At 44.1% G+C, this 24,118-nt stretch overlaps 1 protein-coding gene across 2 annotated transcripts in view; it reads left to right on the top strand.

Moving 5' to 3' along the window:
- Nucleotides 1-563: 563 nt before the first annotated feature.
- LOC141154968 (cytochrome P450 2G1-like) overlaps nt 564-24,118 on the top strand; it is a 167,094-nt gene continuing 143,539 nt past the window's right edge. Inside the window, exons 1-3 of one of the 2 annotated variants that reach the window (XM_073641548.1) lie at nt 564-803; nt 902-1,064; nt 18,986-19,135. In XM_073641548.1, coding sequence (XP_073497649.1) covers nt 636-803; nt 902-1,064; nt 18,986-19,135 — 481 coding nt within the window. In that variant the 5' untranslated portion in view covers nt 564-635. The remainder of the gene's footprint in view (nt 804-901; nt 1,065-18,985; nt 19,136-24,118) is intronic. The other variant, XM_073641547.1, reaches the window with a different exon arrangement.

Below are 24,118 nucleotides of genomic sequence, written 5' to 3'. Positions count from 1 at the left end.
CCAGGGCTTGGTTTCAGTAGAAGCCCTGAAAAATTTTGAAGTGGTATTCATAGATGCCTGACTTGAACCCCATAGGAAATCTTTGGTGTGATTGAATATTTTTAACATGGAGGCCAATGCACAAGATAAATTCTCAGGAGCGCTCCCAGAAGCTGGTGTCTGAGTGTGCATCACATTTGCAGCAGGTTATAACCGCCAGATATGTTCTACTAAGAACCAAAGAAGCGTGTCATGAGGGAGGTAATAATTCGGAGACTGCAGTGTCAAAGTGTCATTTTGTGATGAATTTGGAGAAACCACCTGTTATATTAGTTGCGTTGAGCTCTTTACAATGTTGTTGCTTGGTTTATTAAAATCAACAGAAAGTTTGTAAGTTTTGCTAATCAACTTAATTTGCAATGAAAGCGCAATCATTTTGATTTCAATGTAACAAGGAAAGCAAAAGCAAATAGTATTACATAAAATGATTAGCTAAAACAAACCAATTATATAACTTGTTAGTAAGGAGTTAATATCAGCTCTAGTGGAACTTGACCATGTTGTCTCCGCCTAGTCATATCCACAGTATTTCTTCTCACTTTTTTTGGCAGAAGAGCTATTTGAGTGCAGTCATTGTGGGATCTAAGTCTGTGAACATGGACATTACATTGACAGGGATCCTGATCCTCATCTGCATTATCATCTACTCAACATGGGACACCTTTTCCAGAAAACGTAACCTTCCTCCTGGTCCTACACCCCTGCCTCTCGTAGGAACATTGCTGCACATTAAGAGAGGGGAGCTGGTTAATTCCCTCATGAAGGTCACTTGCTTTTATTTCTCCGTAAGCTAGGGAAATGAACCTTTTAGATTATTTTATTTACATTTTGGAATCATGTTGATGTGTACTCTCTTTTTCAGCTTTGGTCTCAATATGGATCAGTGTATACCCTTTACTTTGGTTCTCGACCAGTGGTCGTTCTCTGTGGATACGAGGCAATGAAGGAGGCACTTATTGACCAAGGAGAAGTATTTGGTGCACGAGGACGCCTTCCTCTAATGGAGAAGTTTTTTCAGGGTTATGGTAAGTAAAACATTTAACCAATATTCGATAATAAACAAAATTATGAAATACAAGAATAAGAGTATATACAAAACAATCACATTTATTGATTTCCAACTTCGGAACATAAACAGGAGTGCCTCAATGCCCAGTAGCAGCTTCAATGCTTTACATGGATGTTTTAGTTATTAGCAATACTGTATATATATGTGGGAACGAGCCAATATATTAATTTCCTAAAGGTTAACTAAACTTTTGAATAAAAACGTTGATATTTTATAGCCACATGACAGTATACTGTAAATCTGTCAAAGTGCTGAGAACTCATTCATTGTCTAAACGAAGATGCAGATCATCAGAGCTTGAGCAGAGTGGTAAACCAAACTATAGACTTTCAATGGGGTTTCTTACCCTTAAAAGACAAATCCGCATTTGGTCTTAAAGGAAACCTGTCAGTAGATTTTTTTAAATATGGAATTGCTGTTTAGGTGTTTGTTCACCCCATTCTCCCAAAACATGATACTTATTTTGTAGAGATTTAATGTGAACTAAAAGCAAAGCCACAATAAGAGGAATTAAAATTACTCCTAGATTCAAGAAAAACACAGAAAAAAAGGCAACAGTGTTTACCTGCCAGATCTCAGAGCTAATGCACTACAAGGATGAAGCAAACCCATGTATTAAAGATTGCGGCAACACGGGTGCAAAATACTGATGAGACAAGTGGAATAAAAACTTTCTTTTAGTTAATGTAGGGACTCGCAAGTATAAGGACCCGTAACGCGGGTTGCAAGCTTGCGTATTTTGGCAAAAATATCTACTGAAACCTCATATATTATATATATATATATATATATATACATATATATATATATATATATATATATATATATATGCATTTTTTGTACTTTTTTTATTCCAAGGTACAGCCAGGCCCATCAGTGTTGGCATTGTAAACTAGAGTGTCTGTCCTCATGAGGTACACTTAGATAGTACTGGACATCCCGCCTAATCAAATAGTATGGGCGTCACTAATAGGTTGTAAGCCAGATGCTGTGCACTACTCATGTGTGACCAACGCCCTATACAAGCCTTTTGTGTGCAATTTTATTAATAAGCAATCACCCCCTCGATGAACTGGTAGGTTGTAAGTAGTGTTGAGCGAACATGCTCGACACTGCTCAGTACTCGCCCGAGCATCACGCTACTCGGGATGTTCGGTGAGCACCAAGCATTTCCGGGTTAATCGGGCGAGAGCTCGGGTCTCCGCCCTGCATGTTTGGCGCTCTTTACAGAGCCAATGAACATGCAGGGATTGCCAGCCAGTCACTGTAATGCCGCAGCCATGTTGGTTGTGGGCATTACATTGATTGGCTGGCCGCACAGCGTCACCTCGAGTATTTAAAACCGGGCGCCGCAATCTTGGACACAGACGGCTGGGATCAGACAGTGTAGGGACAGCACTGCTGATTTAGGGAGAGATATATACTGCAAAATAGTTAGTGTAGGGTCTGTAAAGGCTGCCAGATCAAGCAAACAGTCCTTCTCAGGACTAATATCCATCCCAGATATTAGGCAGGCAGGCGGGCAGGCTGTATAGGAGACACAGTGGTTATACCAGCAAACGCAGCATCACAGTCCTGTGCGCTCCTGTTGCTGAAATTGCTGGACTTAGCTCCAGGTCTCGGGGGCCAGGAAAATTTTTTTTTTTTTTCATCTAAATCCTTTTTTTTTCCTCCTTCACACTGTACAAATTCCCATCTTATTAACCTTTTGGTGTCCACCCCCCCAAAAAAAAGTGTGTCTGTGACAGTTCAGAAACAAATATATTTTTTTAAAAGAGTCTGGTGTAGGCCAGAGAAATAGAAGTGTGGTTTTGCAGTTCCACGGTTCAAACCTCTGTATTATCCACTTTTTGGCCATTTTTACCTAAAAAAAAACAGTTTGAGTGTGTCGCTCACTGTTCAGCCGCAAATATATCTATTTAAAAAAGTCTGGTTTACACCAGTAAATTATAACTGTGGTTTTGCCGTTCCATGGTAAAAAATCTCTATTATCCAGCTTTTGGTATTTTTTCTGTAAAGAAAAACAGTAATAGTGTATCTTGATTGTTCAGACACCAATATATCTGTTTAAAAGAGTCTGGTATACACCAGTAAATTATAACTGTGGTTTTGACGTTCCACGGTGAAAAATCTCTATTATTCTGCTTTTGCCATTTTTTGCCGTAAAGAAAAACAGTAATCGTGTCTCCTGATTGTTCAGACACAAATATATCTGTTGAAAATAGTCTGGTGTAGGCCCGAGAAATAGAACTGTGGTTTTGCAGTTCCATGGGTCAAATCTCTGTATTATCCAGCTTTTGGTATTTTTTCAGTAAAGAAAAACAGTAATAGTGTCTCCTGATTGTTCAGACACAAATATATTTGTTGAAAATAGTCTGGTGTAGGTCAGAGAAATAAAAGTGTGGTTTTGCAGTTCCACTGTTCAAACCTCTGTATTACCCACTTTTGGGCCATTTTTACCTAAAAAAAAACAGTTTGAGTGTGTCGCTCACTGTTCAGCCGCAAATATATCTATTTAAAATTGTCTGGTATACCCCAGCAAATAATAACTGTGGTTTTGCCATTCCACGGTAAAAATCTCTATTATTCAGCTTTTGGTATTTTTTCTGTAAAGAAAAACAGTAATAGTTTCTCCCTGATTGTTCAGATTGTTTAAAAGAGTCGGGTATAGGCCAGAGAAATAGAACTATGGTTTTCCTCTTCCACGGTTCTAATCTACTTTCTATTACCCGTTTTTCATTGATAGTTCGAGTGTAAGCTATATTACTTCCTTTACAATGGGAAAGGTGCGTGACAAGGGACGTGGAACTGGACGCTCTCGTGACGGTGCGTGCAGAGGACGGGGCCGTGGCCAAGGTGAAAATGTGCCAAAACCAACAGCCACATCTTCTCGCTCCCACTTCTTGACCGAATTAATAGGGAAGCACAGAACAACACCAGTATTGCGAACTGATCAGTGTGAACAGGTTATTAATTGGATATCAGATAATACTTCCAGTTACCTGGGCACCACCACCTCCGGTCTGTCTTCCACATGGTCAAATCTTAGTAGCCGTGAGTCTCGACTGCATACTCCTCCTCACCCTGATGCTCCTTCCTCCCACCATGCCGAGTGTCGTTAGACTGCAACTGATCCCACACTTGGACACTCTGAAGAGCTGTTCACTGGTCCATTTCCAGATTTGTGCCGCTCGCCTGCTCCGCTTGAAGTGGTGGAAGAGGAGTTCCCATGTAGCGATGCCCAAATATTTGAACAGCCACGGCCACAGGAAGTCGACGCTGGCAATTTGTCACAAGAGGTGGACGATGACGAGACACAATTGCCAGGAAGTGAGGAGGAGGATCGTGGTGCACAAGTGGAAGAGGAGGAGGTGGTGGATGATCTAGTAACTGACCCAACGTGGCAGGAGAACATGCAGAGCGAGGCCAGCAGCACACAGGGTGAGGGAGGCAGAGTACCGCAACAGGCAAGAAGAAGCAGTGTTGGGGCCACAGACAGAAGGCAGGCAACAGTTTCCCATAACACTAACACAAGGGACATTGACAGTACAACCTGTAGGTCTTCCAGAGTCTGGAATTTTTTTAAAGACTCTGCTGATAACCCCAAAAAGGCCATTTGTACCACCTGCCGTGCCAGCATCAGCAGGGGTGACAAAACTACCAGTATGACCATCACCAGCATGATCAGGCACATGGCAGCAAAGCATCCGACTTTGTGGGGTGAACCCCAGGGTCCACGACCAGTGTCAGTGGGTGTCACCACTGTTTCTTCCGCTGTTGTGCGTGCAATAGAACACCCTGTTGTGAGTGCAAGGCCATCCCCTGTCCATACTGCATGCAAAGATGCCCCCTCCTCTCAGTCTTCACTTGTTATGGCAGTTTCTCAAGAAACAGCATCAATGTCCACGTCCACGTCCCACCGCAGCGTTCAATTGTCCATATCGCAGACCTGTGAACGAAAGCGGAAATTCGCAGCCAACACTCTACAGGCCACAGTCCTAAATTCGCACATTTCACGACTGCTTGCGTTGGAAATGCTGCCTTTCAGGCTGGTGGAGACGGAATCCTTCCGCAACCTTATGGCGGTGGCCGTCCCTCGGTACTCGGTCCCCAGCCGACACTATTTTGCCCGGTGTGCCATCCCCGCACTACACAAGCATGTGTCCCAAAACATCTGCCGTGCCCTCAACAATGCAGTTACTGGGAGAGTACACCTGACAACGGACATGTGGACGAGTGCTTGTGGCCAGGGATGGTACATCTCCCTGACGGCACACTGAGTAAACATAGTGGAAGCAGGGACCCAGTCGGACCTTGGGACGGAACACATTCTCCCCACACCGAGGATTGCGGGCCCTATATCAGTCAGAGTTGCCCTCACAGTGTACAGCTCCTGCGCATCATCCTCCTCCTCCTCCTCATGTTCAGATTCCATCTCAAATATCACCACATCAGTTCCAAGCTGGAAGCACTGCAGCACTGCCTCGGCCAAGCGGCAACAGGCTGTGCTGAAACTCATAAGCTTATGTGAGAAATCTCACACTGCTTGTGAGTTGTGGACAGCTGTGAAAGAGCAGACAGATCTGTGGCTGAGACCGCTGAATCTGCATCCAGGCATGGTCATGCGTGACATTGGCCGTAACCTGGTAGCGGCTCTGAGGCGAGGCGAGATCACACACGTACCATGCCTGGCTCATGTGCTTAACCTCGTGGTTCAGCGGTTTCTTAAATGTTACACTGAGTAGCCAGATCTGCTCGTCAAAGTATGCTGCCTGTCATCTCATTTTTGCAAGTTGGCTACAGCTTCCGCCGCCCTTGCTGTGTTGCAGCAGCATTTGCATCTTCTGTCACACCGACTGGTGTGTGATATCCCCACACGTTGGAACTCTACCCTCCACATGTTGCAAAGGATTCATGAGCAGAAGAGAGCAGTTGTGGAGTACCAGCTGCAACAAGGCCATCAATATTAAGGTCAGACTCCACACATAATACTTCAGGAGTGGACCTGGATGTATGACATATGTACCATCTTGACAAACTTTGAGGAGTCCACCAAGATAGGGAGTGGCAAAGACGCCATCTTTAGCATCAGCATTCCACTTGTCTGTCTTTTGCAATGCTCTCTGCAGAGAATTAAAGAGGAGGCATTGCAGCCAGAGTATGATGAGATGGATCAAGAAGCCGTAGCGGTCAATTACACACAGCCCAGCCTCATCTCATCCCAATGTGCATTGGGGGACAATGAGGGAGAGGAGGAGGAGGAGGAGGAAGAACAGGAGCTTGTATCATGCGCTGTAGACGGTAGTAGCTGTACAACTGTCATACCGTTGGTTCAGCATGGGTGGCCTGAGGACAGGGGGAGGAGGAGGAGGAGGAGAGCATGGTCAGTCGTCATCTTGGTGATGACACGGAATTCTTGCCCGTTACCAGTCTGGCACGCATGGCTGACTTTATGTTACGCTGCCTTAACCGTGACCTTCGCGTTGTCAAAATGTTGGGTGACAGACATTACTGGTTGGTGACACTTTTAGACCCCCGCTACAAGGAGAACTTTCACTCTCTTATTCCTGAGGTGGAGAGGTCTACAAAAATGGGGCAGTACCAGAAGGCCCTTGCTGCAGAACTGTTAATAAAATTCCCATCTGAACACGCTAGCAGTAGAGGTCACAGTTTGTTGCCCAACCAAGGCGTACATGCGAGAGACACGCAACTCCAATCCAGCAGAGGCAGGGGAAAACTGTTAACGTTCTGGGACAGTTTCCTCAGACCTTCCCTTCAGACAGATTCTGAGGCACGGGGTACTCTCACAAGGAGTGTAAAGTTTCAAAAGATGGTGAGGGAGTACCTTGCCAACCGTACAAGCGTCCTCCGTGATTCTTCTGTGCCTTTTAATTATTGAGTATCCAAGCTGGACACTTAGAATGAACTCGCTCTGTATGCCTTGGAGGTCCTGTTTTTAGTGTTTTTAGTGCCGCTAGGGGAATTATAACTGATAAGCGCACTCGCCTGTCAACTGACAATGCTGACAAGCTGACCCTTATCAAAATGAACAAGGGCTGGATTGGGCCAGACTTCTCATCGCCACCAAATGACAGCAGAGTAACATAAAGTCAAATCCACTGTGTTAGTTCGGGAGGTGTATTCACATGCACCGCTTCACACCCACACATGGGTATTTTCTTCCTCATTTCGACTGTTTTATGTTCTTCTCCTTATCCTCAGCCTCCACCGCCACTATACCACCAGGGTGACCGTGGTCCGTGTTGCCATTATTGAAAGTTCCTCCGTCCTTATTTTTGTCAGCTTTTGCTTGGAAGGCATAAGCAAAGACTGTAGGAGACCCATTCCCCTATAATGGGAATAATATTTTTAAGATGCTGTACTGTATGGCTCTTGTAAGGGGCATTAAAACCATCTTGTTAAGCTACTGCGACTTCCACCACTTTTCCAAGGGGCATTAAAACCATCTTTTTAAGCTACTGCGACCTCCATGTCTCTTCCGAGGGGCATTAAAAGCATATTGTTAAGCTACTGGGACATCCACGTCTCTTCCGAGGGGCATTAAAACCGTGTTGTTAAGCTACTGGGACCTCCACGTCTCTTCCGAGGGCCATTAAAAGCGTCTTGTTAAACTACTCTGAACTCCACAGCTCTTCCAAGGGGCATTGAAATGTTGTTTTTAATTAACTCTAACCTCCACGACTCTTCGAACGGGCATTGCATTTCCTCCTAATTTTTGGCAGCTTTTGCTTGGAAGGCATAAGCAAAGACTATAGGAGACCCACTCCCCAATAATGGGAATAATGTTTTGTAATATACTGTACTGCATGTCTCTTGTAAGGGGCATTGCAAATTCCTCCATCCTAATTTTTGGCAGCTTTTGCTTGGAAGGCATAAGCAAAGCCTATGGGAGACCCACTCTCCAATAATGGGAATCATTTTTTAAGATGCTGCACTGTATGGCTCTTGTAAAGGGCATTAAAACCATCTTGTTAACCTACTGTGACCTCCACCACTTTTCCAAGGGGCATTAAAGCCATCTTGTTAAGCTACTGCGACCTCCACGTCTCTTCCGAGGGGCATTAAAACCGTGTTGTTAAGCTACTGTGACCTCCACCACTTTTCCAATGGGCATTCACACCGTCTTGCTAAGCTACTGTGACCTCCACCACTTTTCCAAGGGGCATTAAAACCGTCTTGTTAAGCTACTGCGACCTCCATGACTCTTCCAACGGGCATTGCATTTCCTCCTAATTTTAGTCAGCTTTTGCTTTTCAATGCATAGTCGAACACTAAGGGAGACCCACTCTCCAATAATGGGTAGAAGGTTTTTAGTACGCTGTAATCCATGTCTGTTTCAAGGGGCATTTCAGTTCCTCATAATTTTTGGAAAGCCTTCCATTCACTGCTTAGGCCAACAGTGCACAGGAGACCCAGTTGCTATAAATGGAAAAATTGGTTTAGTAAAGGCCCTCTGACCTCCATGTCACTTCCAAGGGGCATTGGAGTGCCTCTAAATTTTTGGTAGGCATTGCACTCACTGTATGCCCTATTACTGTGTAGCCGAGCCGCTCCTTTTGGTACAGAAACATATCCTACCAGACATGTGTGGTTGACTGGCCTGATATTGATGTGAATGGTCCCTGTTCCTCTTGCTCTTCCTCCTTTGCCACCACCTCATCCATCATTTATCACCTGAAGCTTTGTTTTAACGGGAGTCATAGAACTGGGATAGTAGCAGGAAAACATCCAGCAATCCTCGTAGGAGGTAGGATATGCGCCAAAACGCTGACCACCTGAGGCCTAGCCGCTACTACATACATGCGCTTGCATTCCAACAAAACAAAGCAGATGCTAACTTCTATCATCATCATCATGCTCCTCACCTTGGCACTCTCAACTCCCCTGATGGAGAAGCCAGGGCCCACCGGAGGAGTCTGGTTCTCTGGTGGGCTCGTCCAATGCTGCCCTAAAGCAGGCCAGGCTAAGAAAAGTGTAGGGGAAGGTGACAGGAGAAATAGGGGTGGCTGGGGACCGTTTATGGACACCCAGCCGCGGGGTGGCAGGGGACCGAGTATGGACACCCGGCCGCCCCCTGGCGGCTGGAGATCAAGCGTAGAAACCCGGCCGCCGGGCGGCTGGGGACTGAGTATGGATACCTCACTGCCGAAGCAGCCATGAGGTAGTGGCCAGCTTCGGACTCCTCCAAACTAAAAGGCCCCATTTCAAGTGAAAGCTAGCAATATGGTTTTGCAGCCTGCGGGTGGGTGGTTGGTTGCATATTTGCGCTTACATTGCAAGGAATGGGGAGGTACAATTGAACACTGCCCTGGGACAAGGACTTGCCTGGGGATAGTTGCAAGTCTGCATTTCTGATGCGGCAAGGATCACTTCTGTTGGGCACACTTTTAGGCAGTGATCTGGGAGTCAGAGATGCTTCCAGGGGTCTTCCCCATGTTTTTCCCATGTCCTTTCAGCACTGAATGAATGTGTCATGTAATGACCGGGGGTCCGAGAGAGATCCAGTGAGTCACAAATTGAGACAGAGACAGAAATAAACAACACTTTCTTTACTAAAACAGAGTTTAGACTAAAATTCAGTATTGAATGAATCAGTCTCAGGTTCTGCCTGGGACACTGTCTCTACTAAATACACACAATCAGCAAAAGCTGAAATCAATGTGCCAATCTCAAGGTTTCCAGTTTATGTGAATTATTCTAGTGATCTGGAACAATTTTACCTAAACACAGTGTCAGACTAGTGAGGGTGTTATATGGGGACCCCCTGATATGGCACACTGAATACAATCCTACCACTATGAACAATAATAATGCATGAAACTATATCAATTGCTCTTATACCCTTATTATCAGGATACCCAGGTATCTTAAAGTTAAGGTACCGTTAACCTCAGATGCAGTCTATCACAGGCCTGTGAATCGCGGTGGCTGCAGCTAGTCCCGGAAAACTTTGGCGCCAAAACAAAAACAAAGTTCACAAAAACAGCAAAAATTCCTTGTCTTGTCGGCCGATGCCGAGCCCACACGCCGGGGACTTTAGTCCTGTAGCCTCAGATTAAGGTCTGGGAAGATCTCTTCACAAAGTCTTGTCAATATCCTCTCAGTGGAAATGGCACCAGAAACCTTCTTTCCTCCCGAAGTCTCTCACTCTTATCCAGTACACCAACCATGTGCTCCATCACAGAAATGGATTCCTAAGTCCCTTCCTTTATCACTCGACACGTGACTCCTTCAGCACAAAGTCTCTAATCCACTTATCATGGACTTCCACAAAACTCCACAGAGCCACACAGCTTTCCCCAGCTCAGCACTTGTTCTTAAACAGAGAAAGGGGTAAACAAACTCCACAGAGAAGAGTGTAAAGACAGTGTCTTGTTGCAGCTCCTTCTCACAGACTTCCTATCTAGACTGTCATACATCAGATGCTCTTAGAACACACACAGTTTCTTGCACTGCCCCTCCTCTGAGCTCAGCCAGGCAAAAGTCACAGTGTCCTAGTGCTCTCCTGCTGTTATCACATATCACACTCTCACATGTCACACAACACATGGCCAGATAAGGTTGTAAAATGTTAAAATGACATTTCCCAGTGAATGCATTTGTCACGGTTGAAAGCAATACAAAAGCGCAAAAACGCATGAAAAATGCTACTTGTGAACATAGCCCAAGGTGTGGAGGAGTATTTTTGTTTTTCGTTATTTATTTTACCTTATACACAAGTGTTTACCCTGGAAAGGAAATTCCTTAACATGTTTCACAGGAAAGCACTCTCAGTTTCGTTTTTGAACATTTTATTGTGAGCCTGTAAAAGTGGCTTAATACCTCTGACTACGTTGTTGACAGCAGTGACCTGGGGGTCAGAAATGCTTCCTGGGGCGATCCCCATGCTGCCCCCATGTCTTTTGAGCACTGTCACTATCGTTTTGGGCACTTTTTAGGCTTTGTACAGACTGATGAGTGTGCCGCCGCAAAAATGCTCGGGTCTCCCATAGACTAACATTGGTCTCGTTGCTCGGGTCGAGCACCCGAGTATCACGGTGAGCTCAGCCCGAGCTTCGAGCACCCGAGCATTTTAGTGCTCGCTCAGCACTAGTTGTGAGTAATTGTCTCATCAGTATTTTGCACCTGTGTTGCCACCATTTTTAATATATGGGTTTTCTGCATCTTGGTAGCACATTAGTCCTGAGACCTGGGCAGGTAAACACAGTTACCCTTTTTGCAGAGATTTAATGTTCTATTCATGAGAAGTCCAGTTTTGAATTTATATGCAGATAAGGCTCAAAGCACATCGGATACGTGCCAGTACATTTAGGCCTCCTGCAGACGTCCGATCTTTGACTGAAATGCACAGACTGATCGTGGATCTATGGACCTGAGTGAAACAGCTTCATAAAAATGCAAGAATCTGTCATGTTTGGGCCAGGACACCTTGAGTCAGTTTGTGCACTATGGTCTGACAGCGGACCTATTTGCATGGACATCTGAATGAACCCTTAGACTGCTTCTTCCCAGTAAACTGCTATCCAGTCCAGTCTTCAGTCACCATAGGTCGTCTTCTTCACAGATCTTGTCCAGTCTTCTACACCTCCAGCGCTGTCTAGACTTTGTCATGTCATTATGTAGTGTGTGACCTAGTCAGTGACTAATCAACACTTGAAGTGCTAAATATTGGACAGGACAGAACTTAGGAAGAAGATCAAAAAACTGCTGTGATGGAACTGGACCTGTGAGAACTAGACAGTGAGCTGCATAGAGCGAATGTCACCAAGAAGTTAACTTTATTTGTCTTTTTGAAGCTATTTATTAATCTGATGAAGGGAGAGTAGTGACCAGTCCGGTTCAGCACCCAGCTGTCTTCTCTCCACCCTGCTCCAGTTGACTAACATGTCTCTCCCTATGCCTAAACTTATGAGAGACCTATCAATCAACTGTAGTGGGGCAGAGAGAAGCCAAGCTGTGACGGGCAGCATGAATTTAGTGACATGCTCCCTTTAAGGAGTAAGAACTACTCCCATTCCTTATTTTTACATAATGGAGCTGGACAAAAACATGTGCTTCAGTGCCTACTGGTGACTGCTTGGATGGGTTGTTTAAAGTTTAACACAATGTCCAAAGGAAAAAAACAGAATCAAGATAGAATCTGGGATCATAGCCATGGGTAAAGGTGAAACCGTGTCCAAAAAAATCACATGAACGCAGAGCGGGATAGGATACAGCTGCTTTAGGATTGTATAACAAATGTCAACAATGTTTTGTCAGGTGTCCAAGGCAAATGCCTGTGTTCATGTGAGCATCGGATATGTGGTGGAGATACATCTGGATAATACATAGTTGAATTCAGTTCCTCTGATCAATGTGGTACCTGTAAAATGATACCTGTCTGAAGTAATGCGATGAGCCAGTGCTGAGAAATCAAGCTTGGAAGCCGCATTAGCCTGGAAATGCAATCAGGACGTTTTAATATACACCAACACACCATCGGGCTAATTTGCATTCAAAGCTCTATTTTTCAGCGCTGGCACATCAGATTACGGCAAGACTGGTAACAGTTTTATTGTTGCACTAGGACTAGTGATGAGCGAACGTGCTCGACACCGCTCGGTACTCGCCCAAGAATCACTGTGCACGACAAGCTCGGTGAGTATTTCCGGGTTGCTTGGGCGGGAACTTGGTCCCCTCCCTTCATGTTTGATGCTCTTTAGAGAGCCAATGAACAAACAGGGATTGCCTGCCACACACTGTAATGCAGCAGCCATGTTGGTTGTGGGGCGTTACAGTGATTGGCTGACCGCACAGCGTCATAAAGTCTATGTAAGACCTGGCGCAGCTATACTCGTATACCCAGGAATCAGGCAGAGTAGAGAGAGGTGCTGCTGAGTCAGGGAGAGATTAGCTTGTTTATAGTTAGTATAGGTATTCCACAACATATATAGCTCTGGCAAAAATTAAGAGAACCACTGGACAGTTTTCTATTGGAAAGCATGGAAAGACTGGTGGAAAGCATGCCAAGACGCATGAAAGCTGTGATTAAAAATCATGGTTAGTCCTCTAAATATTGATTTCTAAACTATTCCTGAGTTAAAATATGAGTAATTTGAGGTCTGAAAGCACTGTTTCTTTTTTAGTATTTTGACGCTTTATCATTTGCTGCAAATAAATACATTTTTAATTTGAATTTCGGAGACATGTTGTGAGTAGTTTATAGACTAAAACAACAATGTACATTTTACTCAAAAATATACCTATAAAGAAAAAAATCAGAGAAACTAAAAATTTTGCAGTGGTCTCTTAATTTTTGCCAGAGCTAATCCAGCTGCATATAATCGTGATAGGCAGGCAGTGTGTGTGGCAGACTGCAATGTATAATACAGCACAAGAGGGTCCATTGAACGTCCTGTCTGCTGCTGTAATAATTACAGATAATTGTAGACATATCCCCAGTTATCAGGGGCCAGGGCAAATTTTTTTTTATCTTAGTCCTGGTTATTTGCTTAAAAAGCAATCCAGAGCACGTCATTTTTCTACTCCCTTTGCTTGTTCTCACTGCAGAATAAAGACAGATCTGTTCCATATTTCAGCGATAAAAATCCAGAAATTTGAACTGAACGTGGAAAATATTTTCCTCCTTTTCCATTCTGTTGCAGTGTGTCGGTCAAGCTATTCACACTAGGTGTCTGTGCAGAATAGTATTAGTAACTTACAAGCCTGCTGTTTAAAACCGTGGTTTTCTGTCAGACATATCACCTATAAGACTGTTCAAAAATCAGACATTTTTTCCATTTCCATTCTGTTGCAGTGTGTTGGTCAAGCTATTCTTGATCTCTGTGTAGAATAATATTAGTAAATTACATGCCTGATATTTAAAATAATGGTTCTCTGTCAGATGTACCACATATAACTGCGTTCCAAAATCAGCCATTTTTCGTGAATGTGGAAAATATTGTCCTCCATTAAAAATGGGCAAGGTGCGTGGCAAGGGACGGGGAAGTGGATGTGATGGTGATGCTGCATGCAGAGGCCGAGGATGTGGCCGTGGGCAAGCTGAAATGGTGCCACAACAAACACCCACATCTTGTCGCTCGACCTTCGTATTCCAATTACTAGGGGACAGAAGTACACCACTGTTGAACCCAGAGCAGTGTCAAAAGGTTATTGGTTGGATAGTAGATAATGCTTCCAGTCACTTTGCCACCGCCACCACCACCCTGTCTTCCACATGGTCAAGTCTCAGTAGCTGTGAGTCTGGACTGCATATTCCTCACCCTGATCCTCCTTCCTCCCACCATGCCGAGTGCCCGGAGACAACTGATCCCACACTTGGACACTCCGAAGAGCTGTTCACTTTTCCATTTGCAGATTCGGGCCTCTCGCCCGGCCAGCTTCAAGCGAGTCAAGAGGAGAACGCGTGTACCGATGCCCAAATATTGGAGCAGCCATGGTCACATGAAAGCGATGTTGGAAAACGTTAATTACTGTCGCAAGAGATGGATGATGATGATGAGGAGACACAATTGTCAGAAAGTCAGGAGGAGAGGACCAGGGTGCTGAAGTGGAAGACGAGGTGGTGGATGATATACTAACTGACCCAACCTGGCAGGGGGATATACAGAGCAAGGACAGCAGCACACAGGAGGAGGCGTAGCACCACAACAGACAGGAAGAAGCAGTGTGGTGGCCGCAGACACAAGACTGAAAAGTGTTCCTTGTAACGCCAACACAATGGAAGTTGCCAGTACAACTGTTAGGTGTTCCTGAGTCTTAAAAAGGCCATTTGCACCACGTGCCAGGCCAGCATCAGCAGGGGTAGCAAAACTTGCAGCCAAACCACCACCAGCATGATCAGGCACATGGCAGCAAAGCACCCAACTAAGTGGGCCAAACCCCTGGGTCCAGCAACAGTGTCGGCAGGTGAGACCACTGCTTGTTCCGCTGTTGTGTGTGCACGCCAATCCTCTGTTCAGGAGCATGCCAACATGCCTCCCAGCCTGCACCTGTCATTGCACACTCAACTTTACCATCAGCAAGCACGTCCACGTCCTTGTCCCAGTGCAGCGTTCAGTTGTCCCTACCCCAATCCTTGGAACACAAGCGCAAATACGCAGCTAACACCCCACAGGCCACACTACTAAATTCACACATTTCGTAAATGCTTGCCCTCAAAATGTTAAATTTTAGGCTCGTGGAGAAGCTTTCCGCAACTTGATTGCGGTGGCCGCCCCTCGGTACTCGATGTCGGGAGGACGTATTCCGTCCCCATGTCCGACTGGGTCCCGGCTTCCACTATATTAACCCAGTGTGTCGTCAGCGAGATGTAATGTCCCTGCCAGCAAGAACTTGTCCAAGTGTCCGTGGCTCGGTGGATTTTCCCAGTAACTGCGTTGTTGAGGGCACGGTTAATGTTGTTGGACACATGCTCGTGTAATGCGGGGACGGTACACCGGGCGAAATAATGGCAGCTGGGGACCGAGTACCGAGGGACGGCCGCCGCCATCAGGTTGCGGAAAGCTTCCGTCTCCAAGAGCCTAAAAGGCAACATTTTGAGTGCAAGAATTTGTGAAATGTGTGAATTTAGTAGTTTGGCCTGTGGGGCGTTGGCTGCGTATTTGCGCTTGCGTTCCAAGGATTAGGGTAACAACAACTGAACGCTGCGCTGTGACAAGGATGTGGACGTGCTTGCCCACGCCCCCAATTTTAGATTGCCCACGCCCATGTCCTCGGTCTCGGCCTCTGCATGCAACTTCACTATCATGTCCACTTCCCCGTCCCTTGCCACCCTCCTTGTCTATTTTAAATGGAGGTCAATATTTTCCACGTTCATGAGAAATGGCTGATTTTGGAATGCAGTTATATGTGATACGTCTGACAGAGAACCGCGGTTTAAAATAGCAGGCCTGTAATTTACTATCATTATTCTACACAGAGACCTAGGGTGAATAGCTTGACCGACGCACTGCAACAAAATGGAAGGCAGAAATGGCTGATTTTGGAACACTGTTATAGGTGATATGTCTGACAGAGAACCACAGTTTTAAATAGCAGGCCTGTAATTTACTAATATTATTCTACACAGAGACCTAGGATAAATAGCTTGACAGACAAATTGCAATGAAATGGAGGGCAGAAATGGATGACTTTGGAACACTGTTATCTGTGTTATGTCTGATAGAGAACAACGTTTTTAAATAGCAGGCCTGTAATTTACTAATACTATTCTTCACAGAGACCTAGTGTGAATAGCTTGACCGACACACTGCCACAGAATAGAAAAGGAGGCCAATATTTTTCACGTTCAGTTCAAATTTCTGGATTTTTATCGCTGAAATATGGAACAGATCTGGCTGTATTCTGCAGTGCTAACAAGCAAATGGACCAGAAAAATCGTGTACTCAGGATTGCTTTTTAATAGTGTTGAGCGAGTATGTTCTATTAACCCTTTCGCCGAGTATTTACAGCTGCTTGGTGATAGAGTTAAATCGCTCCCGTGTGCATGATTTGCAACTGTTGGACTGCTTTATTACATGTGAGGAATGTCTATGTCTTACACATTCCTCACATGTAATAAAACTGTCAAACAGTTGCAAATCTTGCACACGGGAGCGATTTAACCTTGTCACAGAGCAGCTGTAAATACTCGGAGCTCGGCCCGAGCATACTCGGACAGAACATACTCCCTCAACCCTACTTTTTAAGCAAATAACCAGAATTAAGATAAAAAAAAAAATTTGCCCTTGCCCCTGATATCTGGGTCTTTGTCTAAAAATATCTGTAATTATTACAGCAACAGCAGACAGGACGTTCAATGGATCCGCTTATGCTATATGCACTGCAGTATGCCACATACACTGCCTGCCTGCCTACCACTGATTATATGCAGCTGGATTAGTCATCAGAAGGACTATTAGTTTAGATGGATATATATACAGTATATATGTCGTGGAATACCTATACTAATAGGACGTTCAATGGACCCTCTTGCACTATATGCATGGCAGTCTGTTACATACCCTGCCTGCCTAACTCCTGCTATCACCACTGAATATATGCAGCTGGATTAGTCCTCGAAGGACTTTTAGTTCAGATGGATATTATAGATATATGCTTTGGAATACCTATACTAACTATAAACAAGCAAATCTCTCCCTGACTTAGCAGCAGCTCTCCCTACTCTGCTTGTTTCCAAGGTAGACTGTGACGAGCATAGTGGCGCCAGGTCTTAGATAGACCTAATGACACTGTGCGGCCAACCAATCACTGTAATGCCACAACCAACATGGCTACGGCATTGCAGTGCATGGCAGCCAATCCCTGCATGTTCATTGGCTCTCTAAAGAGCGCCAAACATGCAGGGCGGGGACCCGAGTTCCTGCCCAAGCAACCCGGAAATACTCGCCGAGCTTGTCGAGTACAATGATGCTCGGGCGAGTACCGAGCAGTGTCGAGCACGTTCGTTCATCACTAGTTACAGCCAATGAAAACACAAAAGTCATTATCTCAGTAAATTAGAATAAATTATAACAACAGCTTGAAAAATGTTTTTAAAATCCGAAATGTTGGCCTACTGAAATGTTTGTTCAGTAAATGCCCTCAATACTTGGTCGGGGCTCCTTTTGCATCAATTACTGCATCAATGCGGCAATGTGGCATGGAGGCGATCAGCCTGTGGCACTGCTGAGGTGTTATGGAAGCCCAGGTTACTTTGATAGCAGCCTTCAGCTCTTCTGCATTGTTGGGTCTGGTGTCTCTCATCTTCCTCTTAACAATAACCAATAGATTTTCTATGGGGTTAAGGTCAGGCGAGTTTGCTGGCCAATCAAGCACAGTGACGCTGTTTTTTTTAAACCAGGTATTGGTACTTTTGGCAGTGTGGACAGATGCCAAGTCCTGCTGGAAAATGAAATTTTCATCTCCAAAAAGGTTGTCAGCAGAGGGAAGCATGAAGTGCTCTAAAATTTCCTGGTAGATGGCTGCGCTGACTTTAGTCTTGATAAAACACAGTGGACCTACATCAGCAGATGACATGGCTCCCCAAACCATCACTGATTGTGGGAACTTCACACTACACCTCAAGTAGCTTGGATTGTGGCATCTCCACTCTTCCTCCAGACTCTGGGACCTTGATTTCCAAATGAAAATTGGATCTCTGGGACCTTGTGGAGTGTGTCAATGACTGCCTTCTGGACATCTGTCAAGTCAGCAGTCTTCCCCATGATTGTGGACCCTACTGAAACAGACTAGGGGACCTTTTTAAACGGTTAGGAAGCTTTTGCAGGTGTTTTTTGTTATTTATTTTAATTTACTGAGATAATGACTTTTGTGTTTTCATTGGCTGTAAGCCATAATCATCAACATTAACAGAAATAAACACTTGACTCTATATAATATAGGAGTTTCACTTTTTGTATTGAAGAACTGAAATAAATTAACTTTTTGATGATATTCTAATTTAGTGAGATGCACCTGTAGAACAAGTTTTATGACTGTCATGAAATACAATATGTCCCGAGAAAATAATCTCAGAATCACTGGGATATGTTAAAGAGCTCCAGAAATATTACCTCATTAAGAGACACTGGTCAGAATTGAAAAAATTTGCCTGGTCAGGAAGGTGAAAACAGACTCTGGCGCAAAAGGGTTCATTCAAGTTCTGTTAAAAAAAAAATCTTTGTTGTGTCACTTGTTAGCAAGTATCAATGCATCATCATTGTCTTATACATGCTGCCTATGGATTGAGTGACATACTCAGCATCCGCTGTGTCATTATGACAAAATGTTGTCTGCATCTGTGTTTCCTCTCATTGCAATTTAGAAATTGTCACAGAGTGCAAAAAAATGATATTCTACAGTGTTTCCTTATAGGCATCAGTATGAGCAATGGCGAAAGGTGGAGAGTCCTCCGGACATTTACAGTGAAGACACTGAAGAGCTTTGGATTTGGGAAGAAAAGTATTGAGTCTAAAATTCAAATAGAAGCACAATGCATTCTGGAGGAATTTAGGAATTCTTATGGTAAGATGAGCACGCTTCCCAAAATTTCGTACACACAATTTAGGACATTTAAGTCTTGCTCCCCAAGAATGCCTTCCAAAAAAACTTTTGGGCTTCGTTTTGTTAAATCTTACCCATTTTGTAGTCCTGGGATTGTCACATGAAAATTGAGACTGTTGGCAACTTCTGTTTGTAAGATGTAATGCAGTAAACTTATATCTAGACCCGAGCTCTTGTAGAAATATGATGGACTACAGCACCTCCTAGAGGAAAGAATATTAATATTACAGATTCCGTGACTGCATATAAGCACAAGGCATAGGATGAATGAATTTACAAAGGAGCAGATTTTGTCATATAATGTTTTAGGGCTGATTGGATTATACTTTTTGATACCACTCTTAGCCATGGGGTAAATGTTGGGGGGAACCTTAGGCACATGCTGCACCAATTCCTGACCTACAGCTACATTGCAACAAAATTGAGCCATTCCTTCTGGTTTTGCAAAGAAAGAATTTTTATTATAGGATGAAAACAGTGATTCTGGGGGCTTTTTTTATTTCTTTGTATCTCTAGAATTCCTTAGTAAATGTGAGACATGACATATATTAGCTCAGTCTTTACATTCAACCTGTTAAATCCAAAACAAAAGCGGGAGCAAGTTTGAAGGTGGCTCCCCCTCTAGGCCCTAGAAAGATCAATAAACTGATAAGTATAAAAGGGGAAAAGCAGCACTACAATTAAAAAAAAAATGATGGTGGTTATTTGCCCAATATAGCAATGTTTCAGTTCATGTGTGAACCTTTCTCAAGCAAAGGATAAGTGCATATCACCAGCTATATATATATATAAGTACATCAATTAAGTGAATAATCATTAACAATATGCCAAAATACAAAGATATAAAGTGATTTGCGTGCTACATATAATTTGATATTTAAATAATTAATATTCAGAGTACCCCCACAGAGCCTGTTTTCAAAGTGCTCCCACAAAGCCTTTTTTCAGAGTACCCCACACAGAGGCTGTTTTCAGAGTATCCCAAAAGAGGCTAGTGCAGAGTACCCCCACAGAGGCTGATTTCAGAATATCCCCACAGAGCCTTTTTTTCAGAGTAGCCCCACAGAACTTAACACTGTCCCTCACACAGGCCGTGTCCTGTCCCTACGCTAGGCAGAGCCAAATGGCGGTGCAACCTAAGATCCGGAGGTTTTACAGCCCGGGTCATGTGGTACACCAGCCAATCACAGCCAAGCCAATACTTGGTGTGGTTGTGATGGCTGAGGAAGTGTCCACAGGTGAAAAGCTTGTTGATTGGCTGCGCTGCAGCCTTTCAACAAAATTTATTCAGCTCCCGAACTCGAAAACGGACATTCGTGAGAAGTCTGTGTTTGGATTTGAGCACCCGACACTTAGAGTCCCTGAACTATACAGTTTTCGTATTTTGCAAAACAGCACAAATCCGACAAGATAAAAAGGAAAAGTGACTTAAAAAAAATCACAAATGATGAAATTCATGAATATTAAATGGCATTAATGATATATAGACGATACTTATAAATTGCAGATACTTAGAGTACAAATTGGCCAATTTGTGTGTGCCCATCAGCCATGACAAGGTGTAACTTTCTTAGAAAACAACTTAAACTCTCAGACTTATCTCTCCTGTGCCAAAGCCTACCAATTTAAAGGGAAAGTTGGATCCAGCTCTAATTAATAACAGCCTTAAATGCGAAGAGTAGTCAGTAAACTATAGGGGCAATTACTACCTCCAATCGTATGCTACCTAAAACAAAACTGACCTGCACCTCCTAAAAGATGAAGCAAATGTAAACAGGTGCAAGCTGCAATAACTACAATAAAATACATACCATGGAGTGCAGAAGTACATATGATTAAAGGGAATATCAGCTGTTACCTCTAGAAGGGGTTAAGACTACTTTATCTGCTTTATCAGCCTCCTAATACCCTTTTTAATTATTCCTGTATCAACCCTAAGTGTTGCTGGTGTTTGTTTAATGTAACCGTGGATGTGCCCGGACCAACCTGAGACTGCTATCAATCATTCAAACAGCATGCTGGTATCATGCCCAACCAAGGAGAACAGGGAGGAGAAGAGGTAAGTCTGACAGCAATAAAAGATATGGCTTGTCCTGGCTGGTGGGCACACACAAATTTGCTTATTTGTGCAGCTAAGTGCCTCAATCTTTTGAGTATGTTATATGTGGCATTAATGCAGTTTAAAATTCATTTATTTAATGGTTGCATAATATTCTGTGAAAACGTTTTAGGCAGATGTGGGAAAAATGTCGCAACATTAAAAATTTTAAAGAAGTGTTAACAGTTTAGCAGTAATGATGAGCGAGGACTAAAATGCTCGGGTGCTCGATGCTCGGGTCGAGCACATTGGAATACTCGGGTGCTCGACCCGAGCAGCGAGCCCAATGTAGGTCTATGGGAAACTCGAGCATTTTCCAGGCGGCTCCCCCCCGGCGGTCGGCAGAGGGCCTAAAAATTGCCCAAATCGATGGGAACAGTGCTCAAATGACATGGAGACAGCAGGGCAAAGACCCCTGGAAGCATATCTGACTCCCAGGTCACCTCTGTCAACAACATTGTCAGAGGCATTATGCCACTTTTACGGACTCACAATGAAACATACAAAAACTAAACCAAAATGGATTTTCCTGGGAAATATGTTAAGGAACATCCTTTCCAGGGTAATGCCTTTTATATAAAGCAAAATAAATAACCAAAACCAAAAATACTCCTCCACACCTTGGGCTATGTTCACAAGTAGCGTTTTTGATGCGTTTATTCACTGTTGCATTGCTTTCAACCGTGACAAATGCATTCACCAGGAAATTTCATTTTAACATTTTACAATCTTATCTGGCCATGTGCTGTGTGAGATATCATCAGACACATTGTGCTTCATTTATGAAGGAGGAACTCTGAAAGTCACAAAGCCTATTTTTATAGGGCCATCAGGCGGCCTTCACTATTCTTAAAGGACCAGAAGTCGGCCCTCATTATTCTTACAGAGCCATCAGCCGACTATGTTTTATTGTTCCCATTACTAAAGAGTGGGCCTACTATACTGTTATTGCGTATGCAGTGAGTGGCAGGTCTTCCCAAAATTTGGACGCACCCAAATACCACTTTGAAAATTTGGATGCACCCCAATACCCCTTTGAAGAGACTTAGAGGAGGGCCTCCTGAAAACAATGTTCCCATTATTAGGAAGTAGGTCTTCCATTGTGTTTGCCTATGCAGCGAATGCAAGGGTTGCCAAAAATTTGGAGGCACTTCAATGCCCCTTGGAAGAGACGTGAAGGTCAGAGGGCCTCCTCAAAACAATGTTCCCATTATTAGGAAGTAGGTCTCCCATAGTGTTGACCTATGCAGTGAATGCAAGGGTTGACAAAAATTTCTAGGCACTTCAATGCCCCTTGGAAAAGACATGGATGTCAGAGGGCCTCCTTTTCTTTTAAAAATCTTTTTATTAACTTTTTCCAAAGGTTAAAGGTACAACAAAAGATTATCATTGCAATAATGAAACATCATCTATAGGTATTCAGAATATAGTGCAGATATACCTAACAGAAATTTTGAATAATTGATTGTTATTCATTTATAATGATATATAATTAGATGTATCAAAGGAAGCAACAAGAATGAGAGACATTTTGAGGGGTGGGGATGAGGGGAATGAGGGGGATGTAGGGGGAGTAGAGAAAGAAGAAAAAAAAAAGGGGGGGACTACAACTTAGAACAGAATTATTAGGCATTCGGGTTTATGTTGGGTGGGTTAGATTTTTAGTTATTTAGGAATCCATACACGAATCCATACACGAACTTAGATCAGGCGTTATTATTTCCTAGAGGATTAACTTTCTTGTAATTGGAAATTAGTATTCAGACATTGTTTCTGGTTAAAGGAGGGAAGTAACAAATACATCTTTGGTGAAAAATACTATTGAAAGAAATGGCGCCATGGGGACCATATCTCCGTAAAGACAAAGTGTTTCTTATTTTCCCAGGCTGTCAATTCTTCTAGTCTATATATCTGCTCCACCTTCTGTTTCCACTGGTCCAACGTAGGGGGATGGCTTGATTTCCACATTGTGGGTATTAACAGTCTAGAAGAGGCCAAAAGGTGCCTTAGTAGAGAGATTTCTTTTCTGGAGAGGTCATCTGGGAACAGATGGAGCAGACATATCTCCGGCAGAACAGGTAAGTTAGTCTTAAGGACCTGCGAGATAACCTTGAGGACATTTGTCCAGTATTTTTGGATAATCTTACAGGACCACCAAAGATAAAAATACGTGCCTGGTTCCAAGAGGCATCTCCAACATCTGTGATCACCAGTGCTGCAACAGTCCTCTGAGGCAGATGTTAGGGCAGCTTGTGATGGGACAGCTCCCCACAGGTGAAGCAGGCCTCAGGGCAGTGAAGTGAGTGAGCGTGGGTTGCGCTGGGCGTTCTAGTGCGGGGGGAACAATGGCGCCGATGAAAGAATGGACGGAGGTAGTACAGTGCAGTCATCCGAGATTTTACTCACAATTCTTCAGATAGTCCACAGGTGCACTGTACAGGTGCAGGCCTCCCGCGTCGCGCTGCGTTCACCGGGCAGGAGTTCAATCCTTCCTCAGGCAACTTGGGAATACCTGGCAGAACCCCACTTTCTCGTGTTCCTATTTTGACATGTCTTCACACTGGTCTTTCTCCCTCCTGCTCTGCGCTGCCCACTATCAGTCCTGTTCGGGTACTCTGAAGTCCCTCCTGTCCATCGGAGTTACACAGACTTGCTTGACCCTCAGGGGACTAGAATGCGGCTACGATCCCTCTGTCTTCTGACAGATGCGGGGCATACAGGTGCCGTCCTGCACGCGTCGTACCCCCTGGGATCCTTTCTTAGAACGGAGCCTACTCTCTGCTCCCCTCCTGGGCCTCCTAACTTGGCCCTAACTGTGGAGCAGATCTCCTAATGAGACTCTGCTC

The sequence above is a fragment of the Phyllobates terribilis genome, unplaced genomic scaffold (genome assembly GCF_046119375.1).
Source record: "Phyllobates terribilis strain yellow unplaced genomic scaffold, ASM4611937v1 Scaffold_7__3_contigs__length_470593459, whole genome shotgun sequence".
In the NCBI taxonomy this organism is placed as follows: Eukaryota; Metazoa; Chordata; class Amphibia; order Anura; family Dendrobatidae; genus Phyllobates; species Phyllobates terribilis.
This window is presented reverse-complemented; position numbering and strand designations above follow the sequence as displayed.